General features: G+C 37.2%; 2 protein-coding genes across 13 annotated transcripts in view; one reads left to right on the top strand and one right to left on the bottom strand.

Moving 5' to 3' along the window:
- Positions 1–23,393, bottom strand: part of Rgs7 (regulator of G protein signaling 7) — a 466,064-nt gene extending 442,671 nt beyond the window's left edge. For 10 of the 12 annotated variants that reach the window (XM_078022997.1, XM_078023003.1, XM_078023000.1 and 7 more), the window contains exons 1-2: positions 22,774–22,914; positions 21,598–21,724 (exon numbers count right to left, since the gene is read on the bottom strand). In XM_078022997.1, coding sequence (XP_077879123.1) covers positions 21,598–21,675 — 78 coding nt within the window. In that variant the 5' untranslated portion in view covers positions 21,676–21,724; positions 22,774–22,914. Of the gene's footprint in view, positions 1–21,597; positions 21,725–22,434; positions 22,741–22,773; positions 22,915–23,272 lie in introns of those variants that run through there. The other 2 variants (XM_040278402.2, XM_078022998.1) reach the window with 2 other exon arrangements.
- On the top strand, positions 22,047–26,772 carry LOC120887618 (uncharacterized). The gene is made up of 2 exons (XM_078023008.1): positions 22,047–23,319; positions 26,022–26,772. The coding sequence occupies exon 1, from the start codon at positions 22,546–22,548 to the stop codon at positions 23,155–23,157; it is 612 nt and encodes a 203-aa protein (XP_077879134.1). The 5' UTR covers positions 22,047–22,545; the 3' UTR covers positions 23,158–23,319; positions 26,022–26,772.
- The last annotated feature ends 540 nt before the right edge of the window (positions 26,773–27,312 follow it).

Genomic DNA, 27,312 nt, shown 5'->3' with positions numbered 1-27,312 from the left:
ATCTTTGGCTGGGTTGTGGCTCAGGGGTAGAGCAGTTGCCTCTCCTGCATGAGACCCTGGGTTCAATCCTCAGCACCACATAAAAATAAATAAATAAAAATAAACATTAAAAAAATTACATCTTAGTTTTTTCATATTTTTAATAGAAAAAAAATTCCTCAAAATTTTTCTCTCTCTCTTCTTTTTTATTGTTGTTGTTGTTGTTATTACCAGGAATCAAACCGGGGATGCTTTATCACTGAGGTACATACCAACTCTTTTTTTCTTTTTTTTTTTTTTTGAGACAGGGTCTAAGTTGCTGACAGTCTGGCTCAAAGTTGCTGAAACTGGCCTTGAATCCTCCTGCCTCAGCTTGCCAAGTCACTGGAGTTTCAGGTATGTACCAACCACAGTTGACAATTTTTCTTTGAGTGAATTTTTGTGCAAGGTAAATGATTTTACATAAATAGAAATTATAACCTTATAGTTTCACAAACATTGTTTGATACTACTAAAATGATTAAATAAACCAAAAGCCGTAACTATGAAGGAACTTGCTCAGAACTCTGATACCTGTGGAATAATTTAGTAAAATGTACATACTCTTGAAAAGCGTTTTACTCTCCCACTCTTGAAAAAAAAATAATGTTTTTAAGCTAGAGATCAAATTATCCAGAAGAAGCAGATAACTAATGAGAATAGTATTTTCTCAGGACTTTCAGCTTCTGGACTGTAGTTAGGAAAACAGTAGTTAACTAAGAAATTAAAAAATTTTGTCCTTTAAAGAGTAATCAAGGTTTCCACTAATCACAAAGGCAATGGTTAAAATAGAAAAATTAACCCTCAGATTTGCACTTCCTTGTTGCTGGAAGAAAATGGATAAAATTCATTCCTAGTTCTGTAGAAATGGGATTGGCTGGTTCATAAAGATCATTCTAGCACATGGGATTCCTCAATAATCTCAATGACACTGCAACCAGCCCTAAATGGTCTGTCCCTCTGAGCTAGTATAGCTCTCAGGAGAGAAAGCATAGGCTTTATCCTGGAGAGCTCTTTTTCTACAGTGGAATGACTGGCATAATTAGAAAGCTCTACTTACACTGCAGGGCAATATGGTGGGAAAAGGTTATAGACAAAACTGAGCACTACTCTCCAAAATAGTAGTACCCACCCAATTCATTAAAAAGGGGCATTTTGGGCTGGGGATGTGGCTCAGTGGTAGAGTGCTTGCCTGGCCTGAGTGAGGCCTTGGGTTAAATTCTCAGCACCGCATACAAATAAACAAATTATAAATAAAGATTTAAAAAAAGCGGGGGTGGGGGTGCATTTCTTGGAGAAAGGCCCAAACTCCAGTTCTAGTTATAGAATCATTTCAAGAGTTGCTGATTGAGTTACACATAGACTTTCTTTAATATCATAGGAAAAAAAAAACAAAACAAAGCAAACATTTATTTTCACAAGTCTTATTAAATTATGACATATTAGGAGTCATTAACAATCAGCAGGCTGGGACCCTGGGTTTTGCCAGTTTGATATTCTAAACAATCCAAAAGAATATCGATGGGGAAATTAATTTCCTGCACATTGATTACTCCTATCTCCACACTAATAAGTAGGGCTAAGCCAAACAAAATTAAAACAGCACAGCAAGAAACTAAAGACTGCTCCCACTTACAAGGGGAGTCCATAACCTTGGGAGATTAATGGCAACTCTCAGGCTACTGGATTATAGAGGAAGTTATTCCAGCACCCTAAACCATAACTGGAAAATGTGGCAGTGCATGGTTGTCCAAGTTAACCTACTGGTAACAACAAGCAAAGACAGGACCAGGGATTTCAGATTGGTCTTCTGTACTTGTCACATTGTGAAGGCTTAACTGGATGTCCAACACTCCTAGAATTGAAACAAATGAAATTTCTATCTACTCAATAAGTTACGCAAGTTTGCAAACTATAAAATTTATCAGTTTTGTCTGTGTTTGCAGAACTATTTAATAAAATACTGGTCAACGAATGTATTCATTGAATCAAAACTATGTTAGCCACAACTCTAAGCTCTCTCTCCTTCATATGTTCTTTAATCTGTCATCCACTAAATCTGCCAGGCAATTGGTTAGGTTCTATAGAGATACCCAGAGAAATCATAAAGAGATCCTGGTTTAAACACTTCAAAAGATAAAATATAAACAAACAGAGAGCGATGTTCTGGTAAATATTCAACAACTAATTTTGCAGGGAGCAAGGAATAAAAGCAGGAGGAACTCTGATTTTCGGTGTCTTCTAATTCTCATGATGGAACTAATTTCAATCTTTCAACATCAGTGAACATGGAATGTAGAGGTGGGAACATGACTGATGTGTATGTCCTACTGATATGAGTATATACACACTAACCAAATAATTTATAGCTTCTATCTTAGGTTAATGAGATGATGGCTGTTTTTTCTTCTTTACACAGTTTTTTAGCACCCAACACTTTTTCCAAAGAACATTTTTTTAAAGTTGATACTACTAGCAAGACTCTTACCCCAAACCATTTGTCTAGATAGTCATGGCATTATCAGACTTATCTGAGGAGCAGAGAGCCTGACATATTTTGAAGGCACAACAGATTAGCTTTAGTACATGATCTAGCCAAACTAAGAAAGGAAATGCTCTATAAAGTGTCCAACTTCCCAAAGGCATCATAAGACTTCATTTAGCTCTAAGCCTTCCTGAGCTTCAACTCAATAACCCTATCTTTCAAAATTTACTTGCAGAATCTATTTTTGGCCACACACATTCTTAATCATTCCAATATTTTATCACAGAATTATTTGGATGAAGGGGAGAGAATTGGGAACTAGGAAAAGGATGATTTCTGAAATATGAGAATCCAGTAAAGAGTATTATTGCTTCTGCAGAAACATCGAGAAAGAATTGAATGATGTGCCACCTGTTTGGCTTAGTGATTCAATTTCAACAGGGTCTGCAGCTGTAATCAATGGTTCCTCCTTCGGCTTTCTTAACACAGAGATGCATTTTGCCTTGAAACCAAACATCTTTGCCTCATCCCTGAACTCCTTCTTTCTCTTTTTTATTTCTCATGACTATACACTCTTAACCCTGTAATCTTAAAAATCATTTATATTTATAACCACTTTTAATGTAAAGAGCTGGAAGTTTTGAGGAAGGAAAATAAAACGCCTTATTGCTTGCATCAGGTTTGAACATTTGCAAAGCACTTTTGTATGAGTTGTAATTGTCACATGTAGTTGTGGCAATAACTCTCGGAAGTAAGATATTCCTGGTACCTCCTATGTGAGGCAAAAGAGGCTCAGAGAGTTTTAAAGACTCTCTCAGGTTCACAAAGCCACAGAGTGCCTTGAATACACAGGCTTCAGTTTTCATATTCCAATCCAATGGGGAAGTAGCCTGGAACAGCTTGGATAAAATAGAACTCGTGCAGTTAGGTAGAATAGAGTTCAAATCCTAAAACCATCATTTTCCATCCGTGTGATCTTGGACAAAATCCTTCTACTCTCTAGGCATTTTTCTCACTGATAGAATGATAAAATGATATCACCCTCATTGGGCTGTTATGAAAATCAAACAAAATAAAACTTGACTTAGGAATGGCTCTCAAAACATTCACTTCCCTTTTCCTACTGTTCTTTGCCTTGTTGTCCATGCCTCTTTTCCTCGCACTATCCTTAGTGCAAACACACTCATTCTGCTTCTTGCCCTGCTGCAGCAAGCTTCCCCACTTCAACTGTGAGAAAAATAAGGTCACCTCGATGGACAACAACTTTTAGAATATACTGCTATCACCAGAAATAGTCCACACAAAATTGATACATCAGGGAACTGCAGCAGTCCGACACAGAAATCCCACTGGCTCTTACAGTTTTTCTTAGCAACCAAATACAAAGTACATGCACAAAGTACACACGTACTTGAGCAAGCCATTGAGAAATACAGCATCTCTTATGCTGCTCATTTATACCACATTCTTCCTCTTGGCTCAATCTGGCTAAATGCTTGGGAATGATATCAAGCTGTTAATTGCACATTTCTCTCCATTATTTGTACACCCCCTCCTTTACTCACAGGAGACGTGTCCCAGCATTCCCAATGGATGTCCAAAACCAGGAATGGAATTGAATCCCGTATATACTTTGTTTTTTCTAATGCAGACATATCTATGATAAAGTTTCATTTATGAATTAAGCACAAAAAGAGATTAACAATAATAATTAATAATAATAGAATACTTACAATATACTGCAACAAAAGTTATGCAAATAGTCTCTCTAAAAAATATCTTATTACATTGTACCTACCCTTCTATGATCATGATGTGAGGTGACACAATGTCTACATCATGAGACGAGGTGATGTGAATGATTTAGGAATGGTGATGTAGCATTAGGCGACTACTGACCTTGTGACAATATGTCAGAAGGAGGATCATCTGCTTTGGGTGATCAGGGATCATTTCCTACTCAATATCTTCTGATGGCCATTGAGAGTGAACAAGTGAAATCATAGAAGGTTACAGTGTAGGAAAAGGACTACTGTATTTGTAAAGCTAATGCGACAAAAGAGCCAGAACTACTTTATGCTAAGGCTGCCCCTGGCCCTCCGCCTGCAAATTCTGATGTTATGTTGGTCAGTTTTTTTTTATCATTATGACAAAATACCTGAGACAAACAATTTATGAAGAGGAAAGATTTATTTTGGGCTCATAGCTTCCGAAGTTTCATCCATGGTAACTTAGCCCTGTTGGTTTGGAGCCTGTGGTGAGAAAGCACATCATAGTGTGAGAACAGGCAGAAGAAAAGTTCACTTTATGGTAGCTAGGAAGCCGAGAGAGAGAGAGAGAGAGAGAGAGAGAGAGAGAGAGAGAGAGGGGGGGGGGGGGCGGGGAAGGGCTGAGGTCCCAATAATCCCTCCAAAAGCACACCTTCCAATTTCCCAATTTTTACCAGGCCCCCACCCCACAATGGTTCCACCTTCCAATACCACCACAGGCTGGGGACCAAACCTTCCACACGAGGGCTTTGGTGGGCACTTATCTATGATAACGAGCGCAAGTGTCCCTTTAATCTTGTTTCCATAACTCTTCCAGGAAGCTGCCTTCTCATTTACCTTTCAAACATAAAGCCTTATTTTTACTGTGTTATTTCCTTATTGGTAGGGAAGTTAATAGGTTTTTTTTTTTTTTTAGCTGTGTTTGTTTCTAATAAGATCACTGTTGTTTGGGTTAATAGTTAATCATAACATTAAATGTTTTGAGTGGTTAAAATGTTTTGAGATCTATTCCAATTCTAGTTCTTTCAAAATGCCAATTATTTTTAATGTGTGATTTTTTTTTCAGAATGTAGATTTTTTTAAAGGAATACATGCATTTTGCTGACGTATAAAAGCTTCTATTTTGCTTTGTTATATGGATAATTCTTGTATGTTCAGGTACTTATCAATTATTTGGGATTATCAATTATATGACTCTCCTTGTCAAAATCCAACTCAGTCTGTGAATATATAACAAATCTTACCATTATGTACCAATAAAAAATGTGGGGGAAAAAAGTCCAAGTCACCACCTAATCACCATGGGTAGAAATGTACAATTTCTACAGTCAGTATCCAGGGGAAGAGAGGAAATTCAAACTATTTCTCATAAATATTCTCAATAAAATGCTTCTAAATATAAAATAGCTTTCAAATATAGTATTCATACACATCTATGCAGTACTGGCCTCTGTACAACTTTAAGCAGGTTTCATTTTACTATGTAAAATTATTCCATTTTTAAATCAGCTAAACTTAAAATCAAGCAAAGACATTACAAGAAGAGCATCTTCAGCTATATAACCATCTGAGGTAGGGCAAAAGAAATTAAAAAAATAAGTAGAAAAGGGACACAAAGGAAGGACAAGGAAATATAATTTGAATTTAAAGTTCCACATAATTTTCCAGGCCTGTCACTCCCCAAGCCAGTATCTCTCCTAAGTCGGGTCCATAAATGGATTAAATAAAGAAACATAGGGCATTTTAAGAAATCTATAACTTAGGGAAATTTTCAATGTTTCTACTGGATCAGATAATGGAGACTAGGTCAGTCTAAGGATCCTGAGACTACCAGACCACCGTGAAACATCTTGAAATCACCAAACTCAACATCACCCCAGGTGCCTTCCCATATCACCCCTCACCAAGTTTCCTTTAAAAGAGCCAGGAACCCTGAAAATGGGATTCTCACTCCTAAAATGGCCCACATTCTCTGTTGAATATATATTCCTTGCTCTCCTAAATAAACGTCTGTTTGTGCCTCTACTGACACATGGAAATGCTTTTCCGTCACAGATATGAGCAATCCCACTGATCCTGAGTCGAATTCCACTCCTGTCTTCAAAGAACTCCTGGTACCCTCCCCAGTAATATGTCTTCTTCAGTGACACTGTCATCAGAAATAAATTTATAAGATAAAGAAATAAATTCACATGTTTATAAAAGTTTTTCCTCTTCTCTCAAGCATTCTAAATTGGCAGTAAAATAAATAGGAATATTTTTATGTGCATTTTTTGACATGGGCAAATGATAACCTTCCCATACTCCAGGAATATAACAATTTTTTTAAAAAAAATATGATTATCCCATCAATTTTATGGGGTTATTTTATATATCTACATCTGTAAATGTATTAATATATATATAGATATAGGTATATACACAAAAACTAAAAATTACTTGTAACTCTCTTGATCCTCCACTCTTGGGATTGTGTGGTGCTCTGACAAAGAGCACACTATTATCATAATTGATTCTTTATGCCCTGACATGTCTAGAAAACTCTTATACAGTAATTACTATTCAATAAATATTTGCTAAATTGAACAAAATGCATAATTAATTTGTCCGTCTTTCGGTTGCATTAAGTAAAAGAAACTAAGTTTGTTCCTAGAAAGCAAACAGACAGTTCTTAAAATAAAATTTTTAAAATATTCTAAATAACACTCTTATTACTATCTTACAGATTAAAAATAAAAAGCATTGGATCTAGTTGTGATTTGGTTAGAATTTGGTTTAATCACAAGTGACAGAAAACCCCAAACACAATATCTTAAGGAAGACCCAAGTTGAGTTTTCGCTAACATAAAAGTTGTATAGACAGATCAGGTCAGTACAGTGATTTCATACTCTCGCTGTTCTGCTATGAACTCTCAGCTTCCACCTGGGCAAGATGCTTGTACTTCAGGCAGCAGCAAGGGAAGGGAGGAGAGATAGGCACAACCCTTTTCTTTCTCAGATACTCATCTGTTTACATTCCACTGGTCAGAATATATCATATGACTGCACAGCTGCATGGGAGCTTAGGAAATGCAACCTTAATCCTAGTGGGTATGTGCTTAGATGAAAATGTGGAGTGCTATTACCATGGAAGCAGAAAGGAAGGCTTGACCACAGTTTTATGTAGTGACAATGAGCTTTGAGTCAAATCAATATGAAGCAAGTAAATTAATTAGCTTCTAATAAACTTTCAGAGCAAGAATATCACGTGGCATAAATAATGCTAATTAATGAGAAGAGTTATAACCCACTTCCAACAGATAAGCTGTTTTTGATTGAAGCCATTAAAATCCTTTTTCCCAAATGATCTATACTAAGGCTTAATACTTCAAATCAGTAAAAAGAAATGTTACAAAAAGGTAAAATAACTCCATAAGATTGAGATTTAAGATAAAAGGAAAGATCCACGTGGAATCTTCCTACACTCATCTAAATGAATAGTAATAATCAGCTACCTTCTCTTCTTACCTTCAGAATAAATAGTGCTCTAGTGTCATTAATAATGAACAAATTTAAAGGCACTGACAATAAAAAGATGATGATACTAAACAAAGCCAAAGAAAGACACAAATGATAAAATAATTTTGAGAGTCTGGGAAATTCCATAAAGCATTTACAAGATTCTTTAAGAAATGTAGGTTGCCTGCCTCATTCCAACACTTCCAGGAATAGTTAGATTCAAGATCAGAAAAAAAAAGTTGCTTTCAATGTAGATTATCTTATTTTTTTTTTTAATAATTAAGTTGCATGACCACCATCAGCAAAAAGGGTCAATTATCGAGTTTCACATTCTAACTAAAACCCTGAAAGCTAAGGATAGGAAAATAACAATAGTGTTTTACATGCTGGTTCTTCCTTAAATTATTAGGATAGAAAGTGGTTCAAAAGGAAGAAAAAAAAAAGAGGAAGCAAAGAAGAAATATTAAAAGAAGAAATAAAGGAAGGAAAGAAAGAGGGGAAAAAGAGAGGAAAAGGAAGAAATAGACGAACGAAGTAACAATGGCTGACACTGAGTGCCAAGTATTGAGCTAAGTCATTGCTCACTTAATTCTCACGGCAGCTCTATGAGGAAAGTACAGTTATCACTCCAATTTGCAGATAAGAAAAGTAAGTCATGAAAAGCTTTAGCAACTTGACTAAGTCATACAGCTGGTCAATGGCACAGCCTGAATTCAAAGCCACACCACCTTGAACAGGCAGGAAATCTTAATCCTTACAATGTCTTGAGAGTAGTCAGCTAGAAATAAGAGTACTAGTGAACTAGTGGACACCACCACAATCTCATCAGAAGCACAACGAGAAAAATATTAGGCTCATTAGCACACTAGTAGGTAAAAATATTGTCCTCATCAAATATGATTTTAATGTTCAATGACAATAAAGGAGATTTCAGTAAATGAAAGTAACATTCATTAACCAGTGTGCAGAGATAAACCCTCCATAAAATTATTTCAATTGCTAATGTAATTACAAATCAACTTGTGGCTGAGAGTTCATCTTTCCTTACTGGACACTGGACACTGACCTAATAAGTAATGTAAGGCAATTTAAAAACTTAACAAAGAATTTAAAGACCTTTTCATTATTAAAACCTATCTCATGCAGGGTGAGATGGTGCATACCTATAGTCCCCAAAACACGGGAAGCTAAGGCAGGGAGATCACAAGTTCAAGACCAGCCTCAGCAATTTTGTGAGATCCTGTCTCACCATAAAAATAAAAAGGGCTTGGGGATATGACTCAGCAGAAAAGTACCCCTGGGTTCAATCCCCAGCACACATACCTCACAAGAAAAACCTATCTTAAGAATCCAAACAAAAATAACAGAATTTTGGTTAGACAGAGAGCAAAGTGATCATATAGCCCCTAGATCAAGCTCTTCCTAATCAAGGACAATTCAACCTTTCTTTTAAAATTAAGCTCATGGATTCTCCAAAGAAGGTAAACAAATTTTCATTGTCAATGAGTAGTATGAAAAGATGCCCAATCATTAGGGAAATGCAAATCAGAACCCCAATGAGATACTACCCAGAATCCAGTAGGATGACTATTAACAAAACAATAGAAAATAGCAAATGCTGGTGAGAATGTGGAGAAGGTGGAGCCCTAGAAAACTGCTTGCAGGAAAGGAAAATTATGCAGCTGCTGTAAAAAACAGTATTGTAGTTCCTCAAAAGTACAATTGTCATTTGATCCAGCAATTCCACTTCTGAGTGTATGCCAAACGAATTCATAGCAGGGACTTGAACAGATATTTGTACACCTGTGTTCACTGAAGTATTGTTTATAGTATCCAAAGGTAAAGGTAACCCATGTGCCCGAGGAGGGGACATAATGATAAATAAAATGTGGTCCAGACATACAAAGGAATATTATTCAGACTTTAAAATGATAGATTTGGCCTGTTACAAAATGGATGAACCTTAGGATGCACTGAGTGATAGTCACAAAATGACAAACACTGTGTATTTCTGCTGGTGCGAAGTTCCTAGAGTAGTTTAATTCACAGAGCCAGAAACTAGAAGGATGGTTGCCAGAGACTCAGGGGGAGGAAAAATGGGGAGTTATTATTTAATAGGTACAGAGCTTCAGTTTGGAATGATGAAAAGAAATCTAGAAATGAATACTGGTGATAATTGAATAGCAATGTGAATATACAAAATGCTACTGAACTGTAGACTAAAAAATGGTGTAAACAGTACATTTCATGTTATACATATTTTATCAAAAAAAAGATAAAGAACAATAGTCATATTTGGAAAAATAAGAAAAAATGTAAAAGCTCATAATATGATGTGCCATTATTCTAAATACTCAGGAAAAAAATACAGAAATTATCATTTTATTACTTTTATGCTGTTTAAAAGTATCAAAGAATATCTCAGCTCTTTAACACACATACACACACACACACACACACACACATATTTCTTTGAGAAAATATGAAAGATTTATATATATACATATATGTTACACATGATATATAAAGAATATGTATCAAAAATTATATCTAATACACATATACATATGCCAAAGAATTTGTATCCAAAATGATATATTTTCTAGAACTTGCATTAAAATAATCAACAGGGAAATAGAGGAAATGAAGAAGTATACATGAAAAAAAATATATGCTTAATCATTATTGACATGATGTGATGGATGCATGAAGGCTCTTTATATTATTTTCCCTGTTTTTTATTTATTTAAACTGTGCCATAATAAAAACTTGTTACGCTCCTTGTACAATTGTCATACACAACATTTTAAAACAACCCATAAAGAGTCAATGAAAGGTAGCAAACTCTAAAATATGTATATGAACAATTTTAAAGGGAAATTGTTCCTAAGATGACATCACTTTCATTTGGAAGGAAATCCAAGTCCTTATCATTTTAAATAGCATCCATAATTAATAGCAACATAGAGAAGGAGTCCCACTTATCCTGGCTTTTCATGTAATTCCAACAATGAACTATTGTTCTCATCCCCAACCCATAGATGAAGAGACTGAGATTCAAAGGAGTAAAGTAGTTTGATTCATATGAAGCACATTTTCACCCAGGCAGTCTGGCTATAAACCCTTACGTTAAAATACAAGTACACTTCTCTAATTATAAGAGTATCTGTTTCACTTTTATTGCTAGCTAATTTAAACAGCCTCATCAATCAATCCTGAATTGCCAGAATCAGGGAGGCCTGTGTTAGATAGGTTGTCATCATTGTGACCAAAATACCTAATATGAACAAATTAGAGGAGGAAAGTTTATTTTGACTCATGGTTTCAGAGTTTTGGTCCACAGTATGCCAAGTTCATTGCTCTGGGCCCAAGATGAGGCAGAACATCATGGTGGAAGAGCATGGCAGAGGGAAGATGCTTCCGTCCTGGCAGCCAGGAAACAGAGAGGAGGAGGGGACACAGGGATGAGGAACCCTTTAGGAGGATTCTCCAGCCTAGCTCTGGCTGCCTAAAGTTGCCATCTGGTTAGTCCACTGAAAGGAGGACGGACTGATAAGGTCACAGCACTCATAATCTAATCATGCCTGCTATGAGCGTTCTTGCATTAATACAAAAGTTTTGGATGGACATCTCATATTCAAACCAACAAGCCCTGATGGACAGCCTACAAAAAGTTATCTGGTTTTCTAAGAAATAAGATCAACACTCCTGCCTCATCTGTATCAGTAAACTCCTGAGGATTTTCAACATTCACTCAGGTTAGCTCATTTTATAATCCCTTACTAACTTTCAATAGCTGTTAGACCTTGCGTAGTCTGTGAGGCACTACAATTGTAGACAGAAGATAGACATCAACATAATATTTATTTTAGAAACCAGATGACCAAACCAAATTTTCACATTACACAGTTCTTCTCTTTTCAGCCTCTGATCAGTTGACATTCATGTTTACCACTGTAAAATAAGCTCACAGATGTCTCAACACTGTGTCTGCACTGTCTACAACTCTGTGTTCTATGTTTACCATATACATAGCTGCTTGACACCAGTAAAGACTGAATGGTGTATATAATGAATGAAATTGAACTCTGAGTAGTCTTCTCCATGCACCTATTAATCCAGACAGAAACACTATAAAGAGACAAGAGTTCATTTTTTTCCTTCACTTTTTTATTCATTTACTTGTGCATCAATATTCAGGGACACCTATTTTGTGCAATTATTTGAGCTGCTGGAATACCTCAATGCAAAATAAGTGCCTCCACCCTCACAGAGCTCTTGAGGCTGTTTTCAACTTTGTTATTTAAAAAAAAAAAAAAAATATATATATATATATATATATATATATATATATATATATATATATATAATACTAATAACCAACAAACAATGTTATTTTAAGGAAAAATGGTCATATAAGTAAAAGAACTGACATACGCTAAGTACTCGATACTTAATTAACTCAGAGCCTAAAAAAAAAAATCCTAAACATAAAACTTAGAACAAGTGACAAATGACATTAATTTCCAGAGGAAATGAACCTGGAAAAGTTGAAGGAAATATTAGTAATATTATTATGAATGTTGTGTTAATAACATTAGGATTAATGAAACCTCTCTATATGGAACTTTGCTTTCTTCAAAATCCTTTAGCCCACATCATTGTATGCATCAACTGTAAAATTTTTCCACAGACTTCTGTATAGAGAAAAGTTTTCCATTGAGCTAGTTTGGCAGACTTTGAGAGCTTGTGTGGCCAACAAAGGTCACGTGTACTTATATACTTTTTGACATCTTCCAACAATAACCAAATGGGAAATCATATCAACTGGATTTCTAAATGTTCATCAGACATGGGAACACTCAGAAAGGAGAGGAAGACTTGTCAGGAAATGTTTTTCAAAGTTTGTTCTTGCAAAACATTAGAAGTTAAGAAACTTGCTCAAGGGGTTGGGGACTTAGCTTAGTGGCAGAACACTTGCTTAGCACTGCAAGACCCTGGGTTTGGTCCTCAGCCCTGGGTTAAAAAAAAAAGAAGAAGAAGAAACTTGCCCAAGCTCATACAGTCAGACCTGGGCTCAGAATTCACATCTATCCCTTCTGACCTCGAGTCTTCTCACCCTCCATATTCACTACTCCACATAAGTTTCCTTTGAAAGTGTTGAACATAAAAAGAGAAGGGAATTTTATAAAAATGTATTATTTTATACCTAGAACCTTATTTATCTATTCATTTATTTTTACTGGGAATTGAAAACAGGGGTACTCTATCACTGAGCTCTATCCCCAGCCCTTTTTACTTTTTATTTTGAGACAGGTTCTTGCCAAGTTGCCCAGGCTGACCTCCAACTTCCAATCCTCCTGCCTCAGACTTCCAAGTCACTGAGTTAAACCTCAATTTTAATTCCCAAAAAGGATATCATTCATTTCAAATCCCTTTTCCCATTATCTCCAGATTTCTTCTCAGTCTTGTCAGGAAAATAGAATGGCAAAAAATGCATCTCTGAGATCACACAAGATAGAAATTAGTTAAAACACTTGGCGTGAACAGACCCCTAAAGGTACCCTGCACAGTGTATTCATGGCATATGAACACTTTTGTCTTATTGAAAGATAACTTCTAACATCCAACCTTAGGAAGGCCACCCACCTCAGACCACTACAGGTTTCATCAAAAAACAAAAAAGCTTAAACTGAGTAGATAGTCAATATTATTTATGATAATATCATCCTTTCCCTTACATTAGGACATAGTCTTCCTTTACAATTTTACTTCTATTGTATTTCTGTTAAAAAAAAATCATTTCTTGAGCACAGCCTTATCTTAAGTGCACATACCACGTACTAGGCTAAATACAACATCTTTTATTTTTCTCTTGCACATGATGCTATTTTTCTAAGGTTCTTTATTTCATATCTTTATGCTATCCAACCCAATAGTCACTAGCCACATAGAAACTTAAAATTAAATTAATTAAAATGAAATACAATTTAAATGCTTGTCTACTGTAACACTTGACACACTTCAAGGTGCACAATTACACCATGAGGCAACTGGCTACAATACTCACAGTGCATATTTGAATATTTCCAGGATGACACAAATTTCCATTAAACAGTACTAACAGAGCATCAAATCCTGGATCTTTATCAGCCACGATCAAATAAAAACAGAGCTACAATATGAATAGGTCAAACTAAGTCCCCAATCTGATTATTCTTGGGGCTCTAAGAGCGAAAGTATAAGTCAAAGGAAAAAAGGATCTGACCTCTTTACAGAGGGTGACCAGACATCTTGCTGCATGCATCCAGAGATGTCCATGCAGTAAGTAGGATGCTGATCACTCACAGATGCCAAGCTACAAACACAAAGACTTAACATATTTATTTATTTATTTATTTAGAAAGTAAGCATACACAAAGACAATAAAGACCTGAATTCAAGCTGTGTGACCTTAGACAAATCATGTTACTTCTCTGACTTTAAAATTCATAATCTAGCATGTATTCTACAATTCCATCCATTTACTGCCAAATGCCATAATGTCATTCTTTTTTTTAATGGCTGAGTAGCACTCCGTTGTGTATATATACCACAGTTTCTTAATCCATTTAGCCTATTGATAGGCATCTGGATTGGTTCCATAATTTAACTATTCTGAATTGTGCTGCTATAAACCTTGAGGTGGCTGTATTGTTTCAGTATGCCGATTTTAGATCTTCAGGGGAAATAGCAAGGAGTGGGATAGCCGGATCATATGGTAGTTCCATCCCTAGTTTTTTGAAGTATCATGTAAAGTGAAACAAACCAAACTCAGAAACTCAAAGGTCAAATGTTTTCTCTCATGTGTGGAAGCTAAAGTAAAATAAAGGAAAGAGGGAGGGATAATATAAAGAACCCATCAAATAAAATTAATAGATGAGCAAAAGGAAAACAAGTACGAGAATAGAAAAGGGAAAGAGGGATCATGAACTAAATTTGATTTCCATGCATGTGTGAGTTTGTTGGGAAGAACCCAACTACTATGTATAAAAAAATAATAAATAAATACATAGTGTATAATATGAAAAAGTAGATAAATTCTGAGTTCCCTATTACCCTTGAAATTCCTGGGTACCAAGGCTTTGTTGAGTTTACATAATATCCAACACTGCAGATTTCAAAGATATGAAAGATACAACTTCAAAGACCTTACTAAGAAGAAGCTAGCTAAATGAAGCTAAACAATAAGACAGGACACTGTAAGAGTCATAAAAATGATATTATTAAAGCATCCCACAAAATCTATCTCTATACTATAGCAAGAAACAACTGGAGGTGCTAAAATTTTTCACTTATTTTGTCTTAATCAAAAATAAAGCACATATCATAACTTACCTGACACAAAGTGTTTAGCAATTTTTGTCAAATAAATAGTAATAAGACAATAAAAATATTATTAATGATGATAATGGGCTTTACTGAAGACCTAAAAAACATTAGGTTCAATGTAACATGCTTTCCCAAAGCTAACTCATTTTATCATTAAACAAATCTATGAAGGAAACCATTTTAATTTTTCATTATTTCATGGATAAGGAAATTGAAATGAAATAAATGAAAGGAGTTAAGTCACTAACTCACAGCCACACAACTAAACAGTAGCAGAGATGAACCTTACCAATAATACTTGGTGGGTTCAGGGGTGTACATGTGTAATTCCAGCAACTTAGAAGGAGCATCACAAGTTCAAGGCCAGTCTCAGCAACATAGCAAGATCTTATCTCAAAATAAAATATAAATAAGGCCTGGGATATAACTCACTGATATAGTGTCCCTGAATTCAATCCCCAGTACCACACACACACACACACACACAAAAGATCAAGACTTTTTTTTTCAGTACACATGATAAAATACAACTTCAGTACACATGATGCTTCTCATGCTTCTTAATACAATGTCTCTTTAAGAAAAATTTTACTTGCTAATCACCAGAAAAGACCAAGAATGAAAGGCTTCCCAGCTAATGTCATAAAGCTCGTCATTTTTCTACACATTTTTCCCGGAAGTCTGAGTAACAGTGCATCTTTCTAGATAGGCCCCAAAGCCAAAACATTTTCTAGTCTAGACCAGGTGGGCAATTTCAATGAACCAGCAAGTTCATGATTTTCTATTAGAATTCTAATGTTCTCAGACTTTTGTTAATTGACTTAGATACAAGAAAATTAAAAAGGTAGCAAATGAAATTTTTATATGCCCCAGGCAAATGGCAGAAAGAAGCAGGACCCATTTTTCCTGAATAACCAGGTACCCTACTCAATCATTTACAATTATTTTATAATTGGATTGATATTTCATAAGATAGAAGTCTTTGCAAGCATTACCTTCCAATGTGTCCTTATCACTGCTATGAAAGTGCAGAGCAAGGGCCGATTCTTTGGGTTGCTTTTTTCCACAATCCTGTTTTCAAGGAGACTTTACATTTATTGGGTCATTAAACTGTCCAAATCCAAACTATTTTCATATTCTTTGCAATGATCGTATTCTATCACCCACACCACCTAAAAATATCCTGCTTTCCATCACTCAACAGAACCACAAAGGCTATTAGAAGGCAATAAAATCCCTAGATAGCATCTCTTTTGTATATCTGCACTTCCCTCTGATCAATTAGATTCAGAGAGATTGGAGATGGGAAATGAAGGAAATAAAATTCAAGCCTCAAATCCTTATCTTAATTCCACAAATAGCACTGACAACCAACAATTGGTGAGGAAAGAGCTCAACCATGAAGGCTTTCCTGCTCTGAACTCAAGTTAATTATTATCCAAAATTCATCATTAAAATGTCACCCATAACATGCTCCTCTCTACTTCCCAGAGGAAATGTCATAAATGATGATCCTGTCCTAACTCAGGGCACATGTCAGTATTTGTGTCACTGTGGGAAAGACAGGTCTAAATATATTTATGGTAGACAGTATCTCTTTGTTCAAAAAGTTTTTTTTTTTTTCAAAGAACCGATTAGAAGACGCTCCATTTCAGAATTTTTCAAAAGTGGTAAGATAATTTCTATTTGCCTGTCTCCCATCTGAGCTCCTAATTTGGAAATGTGAGGGCTTAAAAGCCCACGTCGTTTGTGATTATCTATTTATACACATTCTTTCCTTTTCTAATGGGCCTTTGTCTTGTCGTAAGGGTTCTTCCCACTATTAAAATGTAGTAAACCCAGAGGATCAAGACAATTAAGGTTAAAAAATGTCAACACTTGTTTTTTACAATGGAAGTTGAGTCAGAAAATATTGACACTCCCAAGATTGCCCAGAGTGGCTATCCTACACAGACAAATGTAATAACAAATGAAATAACAAAAAATGACAGCTAACTCTCCTCTATGAAACTAGTCATGTCTTTGGCTAAGTCTCTTTAAAAGAAAAAATCAAGCCACTCCCCTTCTCACAGGTACATCTACTGCTGACTTTGTAAACAGCTTCCAAAGGCATCTATCTACATAATGCCAATCAGCACAAGTGACCTTCCCAGTGGGGTATTAGCTCCCATTGTGCCTTTATGTTAAAAAGGCTCTTCAAGAATGGAGTAGTCTTAACTTTTAAATACTAACATCTGACATCAAATGAACTTCAGAGAGACATCACAATATGCTGCCATGTTCAAAAGTACTTGTCTCAGTGTCTGTGCATGGCAGGTACCCAAACAAGACTGGTATCTTCTGTTCTCTCCAAAAGATACTTCCAGATGTAAAGGATATTATTTTCTCTTTTACAACTAAAATGAATATCTTAGTGAACTTTGTATATTTATCCTTAAGTCTGTTTTGAGAAAAATAAAATAAAAGCAAGTGGAAGTCAAATAACTATAGCGAATAAGAAGCAGACGAGAGGAGGGGAAAAGAGTGGAATGGAGTTTAAGAATGGGAGAGGAGAAAGAAGAGGGGAGGGGTATTGTGAACTGGACAGGTCTGCTATTTCCCCAAACACATTCATTCCAGTAAGATAATAAAACAGGAAAACATTTTCATTTTCTTTTCTGACAGCTGGGAGCATAAATGGTTGCAGCAATAATATCAGAAATTGTTGGACATTTTGAGCATTCTTGCTAGTGAAAAGCCAGCATTACAGCCAACTTGAAATACTTAATGGCCCCAAGGTGCCCTAGAAATTTTGTTTTTCTGATGCATGAATGTCAGCTGCAGGAAGAAAGTGATGTATATTGTCTGGTGGGCAGCATGCTGGCCAGACACCAAATTTAGAGTGTCTCCCTATACTCTGGGTTCCAGCTCAACTGTCCTTTACAGACATTACTACCCCACAAGCATGAGTTTCCTCCAAAGCAAATCAAAACTGGGAGTACTATTTAAGATCCATCAACTCCCTAGCCCCCAACCCCCGCAAAAAAAAAAAAAAAAAAATCAGTTCTGTCTTGTCACCTCTACAAATGCTTCAAGAAGCTGGTCTGATTCCAAGACAAGTTGAAGATAGCTGAATACCAAGGAAGTGGATTATTTCCAGTCCAATCTAGATAGAGCCTGTCAGGGGAGTCTAGAAAACTCCAAGAATAAGAGTATTCAGGCCTCATAATCTTATACACATTTAAGTAAGATGTCCTTAAATACATAAAATAGCCACTCTAATTTAATCATCTGCTTATGAAAAGGGCAACATTATAAATTGAAGAATTGGTAAGTCAAATATTTCACTCATAGGAATTTTTAAAATACATCTGACATCAAATGAACTCCAGACACTTCACATTAGCCAAAAGGTACTGGCAAACATCTGAGACGTAGCTGCAGGTACCAATCCTGATCTGAGGGAGCATTACTATGGCCTGAAGCCTTCATTATGATGCCATTTGCTCTGCCTGCATGATCAGAGTTTTATCGGCTATGCTTTTTTTTTTTTTTTCAATAAAATCTCCAGGGACTTCTCCATGGAAAGAAGAATCCCTGGAATTTTTACAATATTTGATGAAATTTCTAAAATCTATATGAGGATAATCACGAATGGAGAGAGACTTCAGACAAACAAGAAATCCACTCCCCCCAGATTTTCCAATCACTCCACTTTGCTAACCATTCACTGTTTCCTGTCTCTCTAGAGTGTCTAGAAGAATCATTAATAGCCTATGAAGATAAAATGGAAACAACACATATCCATCTTCAGTGTGGATGACAATCTTGGGCAGTAAATAAACAAGAGGTGGCATGGGGGAAGGGACAAGAAGTGAGAATACCATGCATGTTGCTACTTCAGAACATGCTTTCAATAACCATGCTTCAACAGAGACTCAGAAGTAGAAAATTGGCATGAGTCAATAAAAACAATTTTTCCACCTATTCTTTCTGCTATTATTGAGCAATGTGCTCTTGAGACTGAAGTTCTTTTCTAAGCCTGTGATTGACTTTCTGATTGATAAACATTATAATATAGTGCCTATTCTTTTATAAAGCTGAAGCAGTCAAAACATCTTAATACATATATTTAGCCTCTCCAATTTGTTCTTCATATTAAAATTTGCCATCTACTAAGCAGATATTAAATAAAGTCTATATAAAATATAAGAAACAGGTGCAACATCACATGAAATTCATACTGTCATGATGTATGTATGTACAAAGACATAAAACATTTGATTTTGTAACTAACAAATGAAAACCAAGGAAAACTGTTTTCTTTGTAAATTATCTGGCATTTATTTATATAATATTATTTATACCACACAAAAAAGTGCTCAGAAAATAAAAGGATAAACAAGCAACCCACAGTTTGGCATTATGAGTAAAATTTACTGAGCTGAGCTAATTTTTCCACTAATGATTTGTTAAAGAAATATTTTTTCCTGAAAAATAAGTGACACATGTCATTATCTTAAACAAAGAGCTAATAAAAGAAAGGAACAATGAATATCACCAACAGTTCTGAGCTTAACCAACAATAATGCTTTAAAAAGTGAAGTATTAGATTCTTTCCCTGAAGTCATCTCAGATCATTAACTTGAAATTATAACTAATAGCAATTTAAAGCTATACAACAATTTTTAAAGTAAATTTGAAATCAGGAATATAAAGCTCATGTACATTAATCAAATATTTCTAAAACCTCTGTCTTATTTTTGGGTTCTCATTGTAACTGATTCAATGAGACATACTGGTTGATGTTATATTGTTTATTTCTAATCAAGACAACTGGGTTTTTTTCTCCCAATCAATTCATCCTTCCATCTTGGATAGAGAAACAGAGAGAGGGTACAGTTGTTTGAGCTAAAAAAAATAGCTTACCACTATAACTTTCTACCCAGAAGTCCAACTTTCCACATTGCATTATATGCATAAGACAAAATTTCAAATTCTCACATCACTACAGTATTCAGAGTCCTACCAAACAACAGAATATATTATGACTTATTTAAAATATCTAACTGCCACCAAAATGTTTTTTCTCAGATCTAATCCCAACTCTAAACTAATCAAGTATCCAGTTATTTTAACCAAAGTAGAAATACCATAGTAATAATTTAGCCTCAAGTGGATTATTTTCTTGCTTTATTCAACTGAAATACTTTAAAAGTTCAATGGTCGGCTATTTTTCTTCCCCATCATACTGTGTTGTCCCAGACATATGTAATTGCATTCACAAGTACACAGTATAGTACTGTCCACAGGCTAAAGAATAAGACAGCTAGCATAATGCCAGGAACCAGGCATCTTCTCCTTACAGCAATAACAACCTTCCCTCCAACACATAAACATCACTACCTTTTAATGATTGTGAGCTACACAGACAAAAAAGTTTTGATTTCCTGCAGATCCAGGTAGCACACAGCCTTTCATCTTTTCTAATAATCAGCTCTGATGTCACTGAAAAAAAAACAAATGCAAACTCATCCTGGACTCTTCAGTGGTTTACTCTAATCAAAACCTTTAACAATTTTCTTGGTTTCAAGGTATGATTTCCTTTTTATTATTGTGATATTAACTAAAGGAATCTTGCCCAATAAGCACTCCAGATAATGTGCTCAAGAAAAACAATCCCAGCATAAAATGCAATAGAAACAATTGGTACAAAGTTACATAAAAAATACAGCATCCTTAATCTTAGTAAGATTATTGATTATAACCAGAGTGAAGTTACCCAAGCAACCACTCTGAAGCATGGGCAATAACCAAATGCATCTTTATTACAGTGGCTCAATGTCTTGAAGTTTGCATAAAGATGTCAGATGTGTTCACGGCAAAAAGAAATTCCTCTGGGATATAAATGTTTATTTAATGGGCATATGACACTAGAATATAAATATCTACAAGCAAAATCATATAAACAGAACAAAAGAATAAGAGTAAGGCAAAAAACCTAAAATTGATTAGTTAGGAGTAAAATCATTGAACTACATCAAACCACATATATTCACACAGACACATTCACTCTTGCCACAGAGCTGCAAGTGGTCTATTTTTATTTCTAAAATGTGATACACTTATGTAAGTATTATAACCTAAACATTTAGGAGGAATATTTAAAAAGATTCCAAAATTATGATAGATAATATTAAATCAACCTGTAACAAACAAAATATACCGAATGCCCAAACTTGCTGTCATTGCTAATGACAGATTGATCTATGTAAAAATCAGCAAGAAGTGTGTGAAATCTCATTTATGTCCTTGTGTTTCAACAGCTATGTGTCAATTGAGAATGTTCGATCACTTCAGGTATCGTAGACAATCTTTGGTGATTTGGAGAATCTACAAGGCCACAAAGTTGATAGGTGGAAAACATCTAGGAAGCCAGAAGTTTCCATTTTTCAAAGAAAGTGAAGAAATTCTTACCTTTCTGTACACCAGCATATTGGGTGATTCATCTGCCACCCCGTTGCTGGTCTGCCCATAATTATTCCCCTGGGCCATGTCACCCAAAACTTGGTCGGCTCTTACACACAAGAATTACCAGTCTGCCCTGCAAATGGTTAGAGAGACTTGAGTGAGATACTAGAGACAATGATAAAGAGGTTGACTCCCCGATACATCTTCATATTTGCAGCTCCACATGGAGCATGCTTACAAGCCAAGGATGGCTGGGAGGAAGTGACACAGGACATAGATTTTAAAAATAAAAATAACAACTCACACCTACAGTATCCCCAGGGAATGTAAAAATTAAAATCGTTGGGTTAGAAATAGTTATTGGCCTACGGTGTTAACTGACTTCATTTTCTGGGTACTTATTTTTAAAAGCGTGAAATGCTCACCTTAAAAACCCATGGTTACCATTTCCATAGTGCCAGTGCCGGGAGTTGTTTTCTCTCCCAATACTTGCATCTCCACTTGCTTGTGTTTTTCCAAGAGTGGAAAAGCAACACCCAGGGGCAGCACACTTTCTCCCAGGCATCTTTCTAGCTGCCACATGCAGGAGCATCCGAGAGGCCCATTCCCCATGTCATTCCCCAGCACGTGTGCTTCTTTATTCCCCTGGGTCTCCCACACCGAGCCAGGGTATATATGCTTCGCCTACTTTTCACCTGCCTGCACTGCCAGCCACTGTCTCCTGTCCGCTCACCCCACTTCACTGGGTCAGTCCAGATGCCATTTGACTAATCTTTGAAGAAACTCAACGGAATATGTCCCAGCGACAAGAACTGATGGGAGGTCAAATCTTTAGGTAATTACCTGGACCACCATGAATAGAAACCTAACTGCTGAAGCCGCAAAGCAACCGGCGAAAGAGGAGGAAACAGGCAAGCCCCGGGTCCCCTTGCCTGGCTCTCCTAGCAGCTGCAAATGGCAGGCGCGCCTGTGCCCCGCTCGGTGAGGCACTGCTGGAGCCGGGCAGCAGTTTCAGAACCCTGGACCGCGGTGTGCACTCAGCGCCCGAAGCCCAGCCCCGTAGCGGAGCTCCCAGGGGCGGATGCCCAGTGCCCGTGGTCGCTCCAGCTGCGCAGAGCCAGGGCTGGGTGCCGGCTGGGGACCGAGAGGACTCCGGGTGGCGCCGCCTCCTCCTCTATTTACCTTCTCGGCCAAGGTCACGGCCCCGCGGCGTCTCCCCTCTGGGGCGGGCGGAGTGCAGGCGGTGTCAGCTGGCGGCAAGCGGAGCAGCGAAGCAGGGCAGCTTCATCACACTCGGCGGATGCGGATGCCGCGCCGCCCCTGCTCTCACTACTCAGGCGACCGCCACCCTCGCCGCCGCCCGAACACTGGCGGCTCCGGCAGCCGCCGCTCGCGCCCGCTCCCCCGGGCCGCCTCGCTGACTCGCTCCCTCCTCCGCTTCTCCTCCCGGGGACTGGGACCAGCCGAGCGCGCGCGGGAGTCGAGACGCCCGGCCCGTGCGCGCGACTAGGGGGAGGGAGGAGGCGACAATCACGTGGGACAGGGGCGTCCGGAGGTGCCGGCTAGGTTGGGCTCCTCTCGGCCGCTGCCCAGCCGCTCGGGCCTCCCCAGCCTCGCTCCCCTCCAGCCCCTGAGAGGCGCTGCCCTGCCCCCGGCGAGGCCAGCCCACGCTCTCGCTCACCCCGCCCGCTCCGCTGAGGACCCGGAGATCCGAGCTTAACGCCCAGTGTAAGCCGGAAAGGAGGAAGGGCTTTGGCGATGGATGGATGGGTGGGTGGGTAGATGGATGGATGGTTGAGACTCCGTGCAGCTGGCAGGTTTCATCACGTGCCTGACGACTCCGCTGACAGTACTAGGGAAGCAGATGACTGATTATTGTTATGCTTAACTAACGGAGGCCAGCTATTGAGATATCCTAAAACTGGAAGGAACGTCCAGGACCAGAGGGATCATTGGGCAACTCCCGCCCCCACCCCACCCCCGCAGTTTGCCTGAGGCTTTCACAGTTTCCTCCTAAGTTGGAGAAATGGGAAAGAATTTGGAGATGCCAGCCTGGGGTGGAAAATCTTAAAATGTGTGATATTGGAGGAATATTCCTAATGCCTCTGGCTTTTTTCAACAGAGTGGAACTTTTCTCTTGCCCACCGTCACCCTCTAGCAATATTCACAGAGAGTCTGGTATTACTGATTCTCCCCCATCCCACATTATGATTCAGAATGCTGCCACTAATTCTGTAAGGACGTCGAGGAAGCTATGAAAGAGGAAGGTCACTTTTGCCTGGGTACTATTAGAGAAACACTTGAATCCAGGTTTCAGGGGCAAAGTCTGGAAGTTATAAATACCTGAGATAGTTATCATCTGTCTGCTAGACCAGGTGTAGGGAAAGTGAGGGAGAGAGAAGATAATTAATTAAGCATGCGCCTTCTTAACCCCTTTGTCCAAGCAGAGAAGATCTAACACCAGATCAGGACTACTCTTCAAATGCATCACCATGTGTGTACAGTGCATTTCCTCAGGCCCTGTCACTTGTCACTCAAAGGAACAAATGTTTTTCTAACCATCCCCTGTTCTAAGTACTCCAGGATGAAGATTATTATCCCAAATGACTTCGACCACTCCGACCCCTTGCCCGCTCTTCCCCAATTCCCCATATCTTTCAGGTGTCCAGCGAAACTCCCTGTTTTCAATTCTCTGAATATTTTCTTAACATTCTTGCCCTGGCTAAAACCTGCTTTTTGCCCTTCAGCCCCTTTGTTCAAACTATTCTTGGAAAGTTGATGTAGTTCACACTAATAAATTTGGAGAGAATAATTGGGCATGTTCACTAGGCTTTCCCATTTTCATCCCAAAAGGAACTGCCTAAAGGATTGTTGATGGTCAGTGACATTGCCAGGCAAAGGTTAAGAAAGAGGATTCAAGCAGTAGCATATTTCACCATTTTTCTACTATTATCATTAAACCTCATTATACACCTCATAATTTGTGTCACTGTATATTGGGAAAATTATGTTCATGGCCTTAACATTTCAAAGACACTAATTTTTTAAATATAAATGGAAAGAATCAGACTAGATTTCTCAAAAACCATCTTAAGACTTTATTATATTCTCTTGTGTTTTCTACCCATTTAATAGAAAAATTTATACTTGAAAATAAGAAAAAAGGCATAAATATTATAGAGGGATTTTTTTCCTTTTTGATCTGTTTCTTGCTTTGAAAATGTGCAAATATGATGCAATTCTCAACCATTATCATCCAAAACTCTATTTCATTATTTTCCTCGTGAACTCTATATTCTATAATATTTTATTAGACAAATTATTTTCATGCCAAATAAAACATTTGAGTAGCATTTAAAGACCAGTGACCCAAAGTAACTTAATCCCAGTCCCCAAAAAACACATTTAAAGACTTTATTTCTAAGTTCAGCAGTTTTACCTTGGGAAAAAATAAATCGTATTTGTGTTTTTGAAATATAGGAAATAGTATCTTTTTAAAAAAAAGAGAGTGAGAGAGGAGAGAGAGAATTTTTTTTAATATTTATTATTTTTTAGTTGGCGGACACAACATCTTTGTTGGTATGTGGTGCTGAGGATCGAACCCAGGCCGCACACATGCCAGGCGAGTGCGCTACCGCTTGAGCCACATCCCCAGCCCAATAGTATCTTTTTTTTTGCAAATCATTAGGAATATAGGCATTTCAAGTTATGACCTACTGGAGTAGATTTGCTTTTTCCCTCCTTCTTTCATTCATTAGATACTTACTTATTTTTTGTGCATGAAGTACTCTTCTATTTCTATAAAGTACATTAATAAATGTCATGAGTGACTTTTGTCTTCAAAGAGTCTCCCATGTAGTTCAGAAGATAAAGTTATCTTCTTATCACAACTCACATTAGCAGTGGTCTCCTAACTGGTTTTTCCACCTGCATCCCTTCCACATCCATTACCTACCCAACAGCCAGAATGATCATTTCAAAGTCATCTCACTTCTTTACTTGAAATCTTTCAAGGTACTGTATGTCACTCAAAGTAAAAGACATCTTTAAAATGCCAGCAAGGCCCTACAGTAACATTCTGTGGCCATTTCTGACCTCAATTTGTGCTACCCTTTTCCTTACTTTGCTCTAGCCAAACTGTCTACTGGATTCTTGATGCATTTCAAGCATGTTGCCACCTCAGGACATTTGCTCTGGCTGCTCCTCCTGCCTGGAATGCTTTTCCCTCAGACATCACTCTCTTTCTCTCTCTTCAGTTCTTCATACAAATGACACTCACATGAGACCTACTGTATTGATCTTATATAAAATGATATAGTCTTCCTACCCTCATCTTTCTCCTTATGTGAATTTTTTTTTCATTTCAAACCATTTATCTCCTCTAACAAAACTGTTCAACTTAACTATGTTTGTTATCTCTCTCCTTCTAGAAAAATTTAAGTCCCATGAAGTCAGGGATATTTCCTCTTCTGATCACTGCTGCATCCTTGGTGACTAAGACATGATCTGACATATTGTAAGCATTCAAGTAATGGTCTGCTGATTTATTGAATGAATAAGTCCAAGAACACAATGGTGTTTGAACCACAGGATGGCTGGAAGAACCCAGCCAACAACCTTGAACTGAACTGAATTAGTACCATGTTCCACAGTGATTGGTAATGATCTGCTCTTCAAACTTGCTTCCTATGCATCATAAAGGGAAAGAACAATTCCTTTTCCCACCACACACCCACATCACAGAGGAATGCTTCGAGAATTAATTAAATGGTAACATGGAGAAAGCATTTTGATTTTCTGGGAGAAAGCACTTTATTAATTTGAGGCTTTTGATTGTGTGAAAGAATCGTGACAAAGATGAGAACAATGTTAAAAGGGAGTAACCAAACTACCTTGGCTTTTCCCAGGATAATTGATTTAAAGGTGATATAAGCAGGATGAAGAATGAAATGTGGTTTTAGAATTCTTATCCCAAATGATAGATTTTTTTTAAGCAACACTTTCTTTTTCGAAATTAACTTTCAATAATTCACAGTATGATATGTTCATTAATGAATTATTCTTCACATTTACAATACTTTTGTCCATTCTGTGTCCATTTTCCTGCTATTTAGAACTTCCATACCAGTGTAAGAGAGCTGGAAAAGAAAAATAAAATAAAAACTAAGATTTGTCCATCTGCATTTATTTCTTACTCTTTCCTGTTGAGGTGTTTGAATCTTGATTTAGAGCACTTCCAAAATACCCAATTTTGGGGGCGTGGGGATATAGCCCAATTGGTAGAATGCTTGCCTCACATGCTTAAGGTCCTGGGTTCAAAACCCCAGTACCACTATATTATATATATATATATATATACTTTTTTAAAATACCCAGTAGTTAAGTGTGATACACTTCTCAAGTAGCTGGCAAATTAATCAAGTACATATTATGGGTAAGATTCTGAATAATGCTCAAGAAGGAGCACAAAGAGTTGCGACTTTGTTCCTGCCCTTTTGATGTGATGGAACACCACCAGAGAAGGTGTCAAAAGTTTGAGCATTAAAATCTAGGGAATATCATTGGGCAAATTATCTGACCACTCTAAGCCTGTTTCCTGAACTATAAAATATAAGTCAAATTATCTGCCTTGTTTTGCCTTGATATGCAAATTTTTTTATTCCAAGGTGTATTAGTCAGCTTTCTATCACTATAACAAATATCTGATCTAATCAACTTATA

This window comes from Ictidomys tridecemlineatus, chromosome 10 (genome assembly GCF_052094955.1).
Source record: "Ictidomys tridecemlineatus isolate mIctTri1 chromosome 10, mIctTri1.hap1, whole genome shotgun sequence".
Taxonomy (NCBI): domain Eukaryota; kingdom Metazoa; phylum Chordata; class Mammalia; order Rodentia; family Sciuridae; genus Ictidomys; species Ictidomys tridecemlineatus.
Note: the sequence above shows the minus strand (reverse complement) of the source record. Positions and strands in the feature narration are given on the sequence as shown.

Coding starts and splice junctions, on each gene's coding strand:
- LOC120887618 (XM_078023008.1), top strand. CDS start 22,546: ATGGCAGGCGCGCCTGTGCCCCGCTCGGTGAGGCACTGCTGGAGCCGG.